Source organism: Musa acuminata, chromosome BXJ3-4 (genome assembly GCF_036884655.1).
Source record: "Musa acuminata AAA Group cultivar baxijiao chromosome BXJ3-4, Cavendish_Baxijiao_AAA, whole genome shotgun sequence".
Taxonomy (NCBI): domain Eukaryota; kingdom Viridiplantae; phylum Streptophyta; class Magnoliopsida; order Zingiberales; family Musaceae; genus Musa; species Musa acuminata.
The window spans coordinates 34662024-34673645 of NC_088352.1; the positions used below are offsets into that span (position 1 = coordinate 34662024).

An 11622-nucleotide genomic window follows, 5' to 3' on the forward strand; every position below is an offset into this window, starting at 1 on the left:
GCTGTGGGTATGCCGGCAGCGATAGTTGCGTCGGACGACGGTGCAGCGTCGCTGCCAAGACGGTGGGGAGGTGATTGACCGTGCACACCGGGGCGTCGACCGCGGTGAAGTCGCGCGTGAATGGCTGAGGTGACAACCTAATTTTGACCCAAAACCCAATTTTGACACAATTGTCCTTAATTTTGCCCTAAATCTTACCCAGTTGAGATTGGCCCAATTGGTTCCCATGTAATTAGGCCCGACCGGGAGGCCCAATTAAAATAGGCCTCTGTACAGTATTAAAGAAAATTAGATTATTATTAATAAATGTTTGTTAACTATATCAAAGGAGATCTATAGTATACTTTTGGGTTGAAATAAATATTTAGGACATGATTACACTTATTTTTCTAGAAATTTAGTTTATTTTGGATTGACAACATACATGAAAAAAGAAAAACATGTGTTGTCAATGACTGAATATGATTATGCTAATCAAGGATTATGTTCGATAGTTATTATAGTTATTTTTTATTAAATAGTTTTATATAAATAATACTAAAGATAAATTAAATAAATATTATTTATAAATTATATATTTTTAATTTTATTTGATTAGTAGCTATGGAAGTGCCATACACAATAGGCTTAATGATGTGTGAATTATATTATCATTTGCAAGATATATAGGTTTTTAAGTTTTATGAGTCTAGTAACAGCCAAACTGTCATAGATTAGTAACAGTCAAACTGTTATTAAAAAAATATATTTATAATTATATATATAATTAGAATATTTAAATAAATTTTAAAAAAATTAAAATAATTATATGATGAAAAAGAATATACTATGTTTGCTCAGTATGAAAAATATTCATTTTCTATTGAGTCCTCGCATCGGTGGAAGTCTCATCTAATGTATGTGTATAAGCTACAATTTGATGTAGTTTGAACGAGGTTTATAAATTTAATCCTCTGGATAACTTAATACCTGAAATGGCCTGCATATATTTTCTCTTATGCATTTTCCTATTTATCAGGAAAATTTTCAGGATTCTGCAATGAGAAAGTAATGAAAATTATTGTTTGGTTCTACTTTCTTAATCTTCATTGTTTTCTTTTATTTATTTGTTTTGGCAGCTGGAATTCCAAACATGAAATAGTTCAGTGTTGATGGTGATTATAGTGTGCTTGTGATGGATTTATTGGGATCAAGTCTCGAAGATCTATTTAACTTTTGCAGCAGAAAGTTAAATGGATCAACTCTCGCTAAAAACTGCTTTGATGCTTGCAGTTCAAATGGAATGCTGCTGCTGTGTAATGCACAGTTCAATATTGGGAATATGCTTGTAAGTTTAGCTAGTTAAGTCTCTCCTACACAATTTGCCATGAGTTGGGCTGTTGTCTTCAAGATGGAGACCAATGAAGATAGAGTCATATGTAATTTGATGTGTAGTATGTTGAGATGCTGTAAAACCATCCTCTCCTTGTACATGGATAGCTAGGACACACTATAAGTTAGTTTTTGATGCTTCACATACATGATTAACGATGAAGCACTTTGGTTCATCATTCTTCTCGTGTACATGAAATGTACAACACTACTTTTGCATGCTACACCACAAAATGATGGTTCTGTATCAGTTTGGAAACACAGGTTTCCTGCTCAATTGGTTCACAAATCTTCTACAACCTCTTCTTGACCACTGGGTTCAATTTTCTATTCCTTTGGAGGAGAGGGAAGGTATATGAACGTACCACTATCTGAGACTTCACAACCTTCTGAAAAATCTCGCGCCCTTCTTCGCCATGCCGGTCCCTGCAAGGGCAGATTTACTATCTGGTCGCCACTTTAACTCTTTGAGGACTGAGAACAGGCTTGATAGAGCAGGAGATACTTCGCCATCCTTTATATTGTTGCACGAGATGACGGTGAGTCTCTGCAAATCCATCCAGGATAGAACTACCGACTCGAAACCTTCAGTTGTTACAAGCGAGCATCCTTCCAGTGAGAGAAACTTCACCCTCCTGCAGAGAGAGCATATGAAAACCCATCTATAACATTAACATATAAAATGAAATCAAAGATACACGACAAGAGGCCCATTCGAGTGTTTCATGACGAACAAACGGAAAAAAAATTTAATGTTTTAGACATCAGTCTTTTATAGCTTGCAATAACTGTTTGGAAAAACAGTACCAAAACAAACACATACACAGACTTAGCAAGCATCAAATGCATATGCGCCCACACATACACATAGAAGCAAGAGCCAGGCATCAAATAAATGTCACATCAATCTTTTTAGGCATAAAATAAGCTGTAGCTGGCTGATGAAGCCATAAATCAGATACTAAAACTAGTGTTTTGACTTTTGATTGCACCGGACCAGCTACTAAGGGTATATGTACTATTACACAATAGGTTGTCTGTAATTTTAACGCTAGAACCATCATCAGCCACATATTAAATCCTCTTCAGAAATATAACATTTTAAGCAATTTAATTCAAATCATAAGCAATTATCCACATAAAAATAACCATTTGGCCACTTTGCCCCTCCGTGAAAATAATAGATAAAAATCCTAATCAATGGTATAAGAAGTGGGCCATTACACCCATATAAATTGATTGAAGTAGGAAAGGATAAGCAATAGTCAGATCTTATAAGGGTAGCATCCCAAAGAAATAGATCTAACTTTATCAGTTAAAAGACTGACCAACCATAAAAGCAGCTATAAGATGACGTGAACACAGAAAACTGAGACACCAGCTTCTAAAATTGGGATTTCATGCATGATTCTGGTATCAATAGCTACAGCCATTTTACCAATCATACATCAAAATCATATAAGCAGATAACAGATTCCTTTTCCTTTCTTTTTCTTTTTTTTTTGCATGGATTGATAGCTGCCATGGCCACAGTGGTGTCTGTAAGTTTTAATAGGGCATATTGTATTAAAAAACCCAAGTAGATATTGTAAAATGGCACACCTACAAAAGCAACAGACATTCAAAATCATTCCTATGTCCATCTGCCTCCATAAACCAAGATGTCAACATAGTGAGAAAGTGATAAGGTGATCAACAAAAACAAAGAATTAAAAGAAATTATTAACTATAATCTAAAATGCAAAATTAAGATGGTCCAGTACTCATCTGGATCAGCTCAAACTGGCCAAAACTTTACAAAACCACCCAAGTCTGACTGATTCCTGGGCAAACTCGATAAATACACACCTTGGTCTAGTTGGTTGTCCAGTTTCAATGTTTTGATCTCGATACAATTTAAACAGATGACTAAAACATTTGATAACATTTTTCAAACTTTTAGAAGTACATCATTTCTAAATTCAAAATTTTCAAAAACAAAAATTATCAAACTTTAAAATACGTCTTCCTCAAAGAATATCCACCCAAAATAATAAGCACCATAAATTGTAGACATGTATTGTTTCTTCATCCAAATTCCACCATAAAAGTACATTTCTTATCTCAAAAAAAAATTAAAAAAAGAAAATACATTAAAGACAAGCCAAATCAAATCCATTCGGTTCCATAGAAGTTTTGCAGCATGTACATACTTCAGTGGTTAAACTTGTCTTTTCTGTTTCTGACAGTGAGGACTAGCCATGTGAACTGATGCAACACTAATGACTTGGAGAAACACAAATAACAATTGCTTATAACCCCGAACCCAGAAAAGAAAGCAAGTGGAGTTATCAATACAACTAAAGAGGTCAGCTCTTCAAGTTCAAAATAAATGGATCAAACAAAAAAGCTGCACATATTTGAATATAGTATCTGCATATATGCACATATTGAATCAATTGACGAGTTAGAAATTCTTCAGTTACATCAAACCATATACAGTAACTTTGTGTGTGTGTGTGTGTGTTTATATATACACACACACAATTATAAACCATATTTGGCACCTCTTGAAAGTGATTTATTTATCCAACCATTCCAACCTTACATCATTGAGCAGTGACTTAGTTCAAAATGTAACTTTAAACCTGTTACAACTGCATCTCCGTGGAGAAAATAATTTCTCTTACACTTAGTTTAAAGCTGCATGAGATAAAGTGTAATTACAAAAGCAATCGATAGAAGCCCTATGTAACACCCTCAATTAGTCTCACATCGGAAGTGGGTAAAAATTAAGATTAACTTATAAGGGTATAATGAGTGTACTACGATAACTCCAGCTTAAAAATTAAGATTATCAGAGTAGACCTAGTATTTGGACGTAAACAAAAACTAAGATTGACTTATAAAGATCTGATGAACTGAGAAATCAAAATAAAAAATGATTCAGGATGATGACTGTTACCGCTACAGTATAGGTGACATAACAAATAGTCACCAACAGGCAATTAAACTCCGACGATGAGTTGTGTTACAGCAAGCTTCATATGGTAGCTCCCTGGCAACAACACCAAAAGGTGCACATTGTGCTGCACTGGTCATAAAGGAGATTGGCAGCCTGTGTGCCTTAACCATGACTGGCTGCCAATCTGCTGGCAATTGCAAACATCAGAAACTTGAAGTTTCTTCAGTGGCAAAGTTAGCTTAGCGGTCCAGGAAAAATAGTCTAGGAGTGAAGATATAACTTGGACCAAATTTGATCTTCAGCTTCTGTAATGTGCTTTTCTATCACTACGGAACCACACAGTTTCCGGCACATCATCAAACCCAAGAAATGGCAGCAATTACTATCATAAAACGACAGAAAATTAGGGGGTAAATCCAAGAAACATAGAGAAACATGCATACCTGCAAATGCTAAAACGAAGAAATGGCAACAATTACTATCATAAAATGACAGCAAATTAGGGGGTAAATCAGAAACTTGAAGTTTCTTCAGTGGCAAAGTTAGCTTAGCGGTCCAGGAAAAATAGTCTAGTAGTGAAGATATAACTTGGACCAAATTTGATCTTCAGCTTCTGTAATGTGCTTTTCTATCACTACGGAACCACACAGTTTCCGGCACATCATCAAACCCAAGAAATGGCAGCAATTACTATCATAAAACGACAGAAAATTAGGGGGTAAATCCAAGAAACATAGAGAAACATGCATACCTGCAAATGCTAAAACGAAGAAATGGCAACAATTACTATCATAAAATGACAGCAAATTAGGGGGTAAATCAGAAACTTGAAGTTTCTTCAGTGGCAAAGTTAGCTTAGCGGTCCAGGAAAAATAGTCTAGGAGTGAAGATATAACTTGGACCAAATTTGATCTTCAGCTTCTGTAATGTGCTTTTCTATCACTACGGAACCACACAGTTTCCGGCACATCATCAAACCCAAGAAATGGCAGCAATTACTATCATAAAACGACAGAAAATTAGGGGGTAAATCCAAGAAACATAGAGAAACATGCATACCTGCAAATGCAAAAACGAAGAAATGGCAACAATTACTATCATAAAATGACAGCAAATTAGGGGGTAAATCTAAGAAACATACATACCTGCAAATGCTCACAAGCGCGAACATGTTGTTGTCCAACCCCCAACAATTTTCAAACACAACATCCCTAACTGCCTCGCACACCATAAACAGTGCTTGTAAGCTTCTTTTATCCCGCAGCTGGCACCGCTGCATCTGCAGCGTCTCGATGGCAGGGCATGTCCCGAGGTGCTCCGATGGCCCTGGATCAGCATCTATCCTCCTACAGCTCTGCATTCTCAGCGTCTTCAGGTTTCCGCAGAAGGATAACGCCGCCAGCCAACCATCGTCCATCCGGTGGTCGGAGATCGTCAATTCCTCAAGCATCATGCAGCACCGCCCTATGGCAGAGATCCCGTCGTAGCTACCCTCACACCCACTGAGCTCCAGCTTCACCAGCCGCTTGCACCCATGGGCCAGTATGGTGAGCCCAATGTCCGTGACGCGAGGCCCGCAGTAGAGCCCGTCAACGGATCCCACCAGCCGCAGTATCTGGAGGTTCTTGAAGGCGAAGATGGGGCGGAGGGCGAGGTCGGAACACCGATGGAGCTCCAGCTCCTGCATAGTGTCGCACCCTCCAGCGATCGCCATGAGGCCGGCCTCCGAGTCACTGGCGACGAGGGAGAGCTTCCGAAGGCCAGGGCAGCTGCGGGCGACGGTCTCGAGGCCGCGATCGATGACGTCCGGGTCGAGGAAGCAGCACTCACCTACAGGAGAGTCGGCGTTGGTGTCGACCGTGACAGAGAAAGGACCCCAGGAAAGCAGGACGCGGCCCCTGGCAGCTACGGACGAAGGGGACGCGAAGGAGCCAGGGACGAGGTCGAGCTCAGCGAGGTCGGGGAAGCGGAGGAAGAGGCGGCCGCTGTCGAGGAAGGACCAGTCGAGGAGGGTAAGGGAGTGGCGCAGGCGGCCGACGAGGCGGAGCCATCGCTTGCAGACGAGGGAGGCGGGGAGGCGGAGGGGGTCCGGTACGGCAGCGAGGATGCGGAGGAGGAGCTTGTCGGAGAACAGCGCTGTGAGGTCGGCGCCGCCGCCGCCGTCGCCGTCGTGCCGCTGCCGCGGCGCGGGATCTTCTATGGTAGGGGTTTGGTCACTGAGCTGCATCTTGAAGACCACATGCTTGAGGGGTTTGTCAACGGCAGCGGCAGCGAACCAAGTGTTAGGCCAGCTCCTCAGGCGGTTGTGGTAGTGGGCATGGTACATCAAGGGTTCCGGCGAGAGACTGCGAAGGCCGCGGCGGGGAGCAGGGTGCTTCCCCTCTGAATCGCCATCTTATCTATGTGCCAAAGGGGCGCGTGCTGCTGTTCGTTTCCCCTACCTTCCGTTCAAAGCATCTGGTTTCCTCTCTCTATAGAAAGCGAACGATATACATCTCTTCAGAAGAGGGAGGGAGGGAATTCGGTGGCAAAATGTTTCACGCTCCGACTTAATTAAACACGACTTTGATCTCCACGGGGAGAAATAGACGCGCAGAAGCGCCTTGTTCTTCTCATGAGCTTAGTCGGTCGGGACGGGAGGACATGGAATTAAGCAAAAAAAACAAAAAAGAGAAAATATATATATGCACGCATCTAATTCGGGCATAACAAACAAAACACAACACTTCGTGACCCATTCGTGGCTCACCCGCCAGGTTATGCAGGATGCCGGTGCGGGGACCCACGCAGGAGGGTCAGTGGAGACCGGTGGAACAAAAAAAATTCCTGCAACGGTTTTAGTTCTTGTTGTTATGTGGCGGGACTTTGATTGTTGGACGGTCTGCAGCTTCCGGGGAGCGTCAAAGCCGAGCCCGTCTTTCTTTTATGTATTTATTAATGAACCTTGTTATGTAGAGTCTTTTTATTATTCAATTTTTCTAAAAATGTAAAAATAATATTTTTTTTATTTTATTATTAATATTTTATTACTTATATTTTAAAAAATTAATTAAATAATATTTTACTTTTATAACTCCTCTAATTTTAATTTTATCTTTTTTTATCTATATCTTTTTTAATCATTATCTATCGACCTTTTTATCTTCGACATCAATTTTTATTAATCATCTTGTCTCCCGATTCATATTTATCGTTTTCAAACCCATGCTCATTGATGGTGATCATCATGTTGACCTCACTTATCATCCTTTGGTATTGTCCTCTAACGAAGAGAAAAAAAAAAAGAAGAAGTGATTATTTATGTTCAATTACAAAATAATATTTTTAAAATATTAAAAAAAATAAAAATAAAAATAAATAAATATATAGCATAAAATTGTAAATAATAATCATATTATTTCTCCATCACCAAAACATAAGACTATGGATTTGGACAATTGGTAGACGATAATTACCTGAACACCCTCAGGTTGGATCGAGTATGCGGAACGGACGGCATGGATTTGTGTTGAAATCGCGCTCTCTTTCCGATGCCTTTTGGACTTCCGACCCTCTCCTTTTAACTAAAGCAGACAATGAAACAAAAAACGATGTTAACCACATGGATAAGTACATATATAATTAGATTATCTAATTTTAATACTAAATATGCATGTTGAGTGGAGAATTGATGATTGATGTGCGAAGTGATTAATTTTAATTCTAATTATTCGGGGTTTCAGTAAGAAAAAGCTCGAATCCCCTTTCGCTTTGGGGACGAGGACGACTGTACATGGACACACAAACAAATGACGTGACAACTGTTTCATGCCCATGCCTGGGATTTTGAATTGCAAGGGCACGATCCCAAAATTTATTTCAAATGAGGGAGGAGCCACTTTGCGCCACCCGTTGAGTTTTGTTGACGACGGATGCATTAAATCACATCTTGTTAAGAACAGGTGGGTACTTCAATGTCACCGAGTCAACTGGACAAGCTAAAGACAGACAGACAGACCTATTGCGACCACATGACATGAGAGTAAGGCCACGACTTACCTGACATGAGAATAAATATTGAGAGGATCGTGAGTAGCTCTGCGGTGGTAAATTGCCCTGGAAATTGAGTGCACCGATTTTTTTCATTTCACCCTGGGGAACAGAATCCATGACAATGAAGTCAGATGGAATCAACATAACTTGCGAATAATACATGATGGAAGAACATGATATTGGTCGACAAGAACAAGGACTAAATGAGCACCATTATGAGGTTTAACAATCATTAATGTGGTTGTTGCCTGTTTAGGCTAGCAAAAGCTTCTTAATCTTCTCATATTTTATTTAGGTCAAGAAAAAACTCAACCCCGAGGTGCAGCCATCAAAACAGTACACATTTATGGGTCGAACGAGTTTAGGTTGGTCCAGTGCTCAATGGCTGAGTGAAAAAAATGATTCCACAAAGTAACTTCAACTCTGATTGGAGTGGACTCTACTTTAGTGATGAATATCTACTCAGCCTTTAGCCATCCCAAAATCTATAGGAGTTTCGAAGATGAACATCCAGCTCACCGCATCCTACAAAACTGGTTTCAGCTCATGGCATCCTAGAAAACACAGGTACATAACCAAATATAACTGAGGAAAAAGGCTGCTGGGGAAGGGATAATTTTTTATTCAACAAGCCAATAGGGCACATTGATCAAGAAAACAAGAACTTAGATATGCAAAGGAATACAAAAACATATGAAAATCATCTCTGTTTACAAAGTTTAGGAGAATCAACAACTGTAGGAAAATCAAATAAATTGGGGAGAAAAAAACTGTGGATTTCTTCTTGATTTTTTTAAACCAAACAGTAGGAAAGAAAATGTTCTGTTTTCTTTTCTTTCGTTTTCTATCAAAGGAGACATGTAAGTTTAAGAGAACTAACAATGAACCTTTCACATCATTACATCTAGACTGCTATGGAATTCCAAGCTTAAATTGGAAAAAAAAAAAAAAGTTCTAACATGAAAAGAATTTTCTTTAGCAAAAATAAAATTTGTCATGGTAGCGTACCATAACAAGAAGTACCATGTGGCAAACACAATAAATTATGTTATGGGCAATGTCACCATGTAATTGTGCTAGGTTTTTCTTCAATACCTAATTGGATCTAAACTATATCATTATGTTCCATTTCTTTGTCCAAATTTTAGACATTTACAGCCATGAATGACTGTTTCTAGTAATCTCATCAGCACAAATAGACAGTGAAAACTCAAAGATTTCTTGATCTGCAAGCCTGAGATCAAGATAATAATAATAATAAAATTCCCTGAGACCAAGTAATATGGATCAAGAAGAGGCATAGAAAGAATAAATAGAAATTCAGTACCTAATTGGATCTAAACTATATCATTATGTTCCATTTCTATGTCCAGATTTTAGACATCTATAACCATATATGACTGTTTCTAGTAATCTGATCAGCACAAATAGAACAAGTGAAAACTCGATGAATTCTTGATATGCAAGCCTGAGATCAAGAGACTGATAATAAAATTCCTCTAAGATCAAGTAATTTGGCTGAAAAAGAGGCAGAAATAGAATATTAAGAACACACAAGAAACAATTAAGGGGAAAAAATTAACTAGTATTGTTAATCAGTACAGACATTATCTGGATTGCAGTAACAGAAAGATTGAAGACTCGACGGAAAGCCTATCTACTTATCTGTTTAAAATTTTTAATTTTCCAATCAAAGCTACAACTTGCAGCGATAAGCCCGTCATCATTCATCCAAGCAACGGGATATCAAAATGACTACATTACTAATAAAATATGACATCTAAATCACATACTCCGCACTCAACAAAGAAACAAACAAGACAAGAGACAGAGAACCGACATCAAGAAAACAAAATGCACGCCAGAAATCAGCACAAGAAATCGATAAAAGGGGGGTAAGTTTGTCGATGACGCATTAAAGATTTGGAACAGGGTATGAAGCATACCTGCATCCCATCTTCATGGAATCTTTCAAAGAGAACGCCCTAGCTTACATAGGGGTGTCATCGTCGCACCCATTCCACCTACGGAACAAACTCTATTCCCTTTAATGCACAAAGGAATTCAAGAAAAAAAGAAAGGGAGAGAGGTTGCAATCAACGCGTACTCCCATTCTGGCCGGCAATATAGTTGACCCAATCCCCGAATTCGATCTCCCGAGCCAGCGGCGGCGCATGAAATTCTCAACGAGGATTCTTGAGAAGATCCCCGCTTCGGATCTTGCGGGGTTCCCTCGCTGCTCGACGAAAACCCTAGAGTCGACCATGGGCGCTCTCTGCTAGAACGATACACGGGAGGAGGAACGCAAGGAGACGCGTCAGGCGAGGCGACGAGGGAAGTGGGAAAAGTGGAGATACGGAATATGAAAGAAGAGGAGCACCAAAGTGCAACGGGGAATTCTCGATATACATAAAGCGCCGTTAGAGCCGTTGGGATCCGCCGAACGGCTTCAAAACGATTTGGAACAAAGAAAAGGATAATAAATAAATAAATAAAAGGCAAAATTGTACATACAGATATCCTCCAAATTTAGTGGTTTTTTTTATTATTCTTCTAAGATTTAATTTTAGCAAATATATCCATGAGGAACTATATATATATATATATATATATATATATATATATATATATATATATATATATCTATTGTATGTCGAATTTCTGAAAGAAAAAAAAAACTCCTAACTTTCAGAATTTTTAATAAAGGATTCCAACTTTAATTTTTTTTAATAGAATGCCCTTCGTCATATGAAAAGATCATTTTATCTTATCTTCATCGAACCCACCACCACCTCCGTTCGTTGGCCACTCTTATTTTTGAGTGGTCCCTTTGCCTGGCTTAATTGAAAGAAACTTATGTTAAATAATCTTAATATTTGAGTGATATACATATATATTACATTAAATTTTATAAGGACAAATAAGTTATATCAAATTTGAATCAAAATATTCAAAAATCCCCCTAAAATGGGAGGAACTTTAGTTATAAAATCTATCAAATGTGTTTTTATTTTCACCCCCATAGTAAGTATTAATTTATATGATAGTATTAATTTATATGGTGTTCATGATCCATCGACTCGATATCAATTTTTGAATAAAAAGTTTAACGAAGATGAGAACTTTCATAAAAGACTAAGCATAAAATCAAAAGAAAATAACTTCTATTGCTTATAAAGCTAAGTACTTATCTATAATATTTAAAATAATAAAATTAAAAACATGATAGGTTATCTTTGGATAGAATATAGATGCTCTCAACAATTTATGTATCA

At 38.3% G+C, this 11622-nt stretch overlaps 1 protein-coding gene and 1 long non-coding RNA gene across 3 annotated transcripts; both read right to left on the bottom strand.

The window, feature by feature from the left end:
- Positions 1-1415: 1415 nt before the first annotated feature.
- On the bottom strand, positions 1416-6971 carry LOC135635388 (F-box protein At5g51380-like). 2 transcript variants are annotated; one of them, XR_010495615.1, is made up of 3 exons: positions 5461-6971; positions 4316-5374; positions 1870-2006 (listed from the first exon to the last, which is right to left on the bottom strand). XR_010495615.1 is itself a non-coding variant. In XM_065146420.1 (2 exons), exons 1-2 carry the CDS (start codon positions 6639-6641, stop codon positions 1751-1753), a joined length of 1437 nt encoding a protein of 478 aa, XP_065002492.1. In that variant the 5' UTR covers positions 6642-6970; the 3' UTR covers positions 1416-1750. The 2 variants fall into 2 exon arrangements, 1 of the variants encoding a protein (XP_065002492.1); XM_065146420.1 differs by lacking the exon at positions 4316-5374 and having other exon boundaries at positions 1416-2006; positions 5461-6970.
- A 1235-nt stretch (positions 6972-8206) lies between these two features.
- Positions 8207-10750, bottom strand: LOC135636282 (uncharacterized). The gene is made up of 3 exons (XR_010495857.1): positions 10455-10750; positions 10294-10371; positions 8207-8446 (listed from the first exon to the last, which is right to left on the bottom strand). It is a non-coding gene; the product is annotated as an uncharacterized LOC135636282 (long non-coding RNA).
- Positions 10751-11622: the final 872 nt, after the last annotated feature.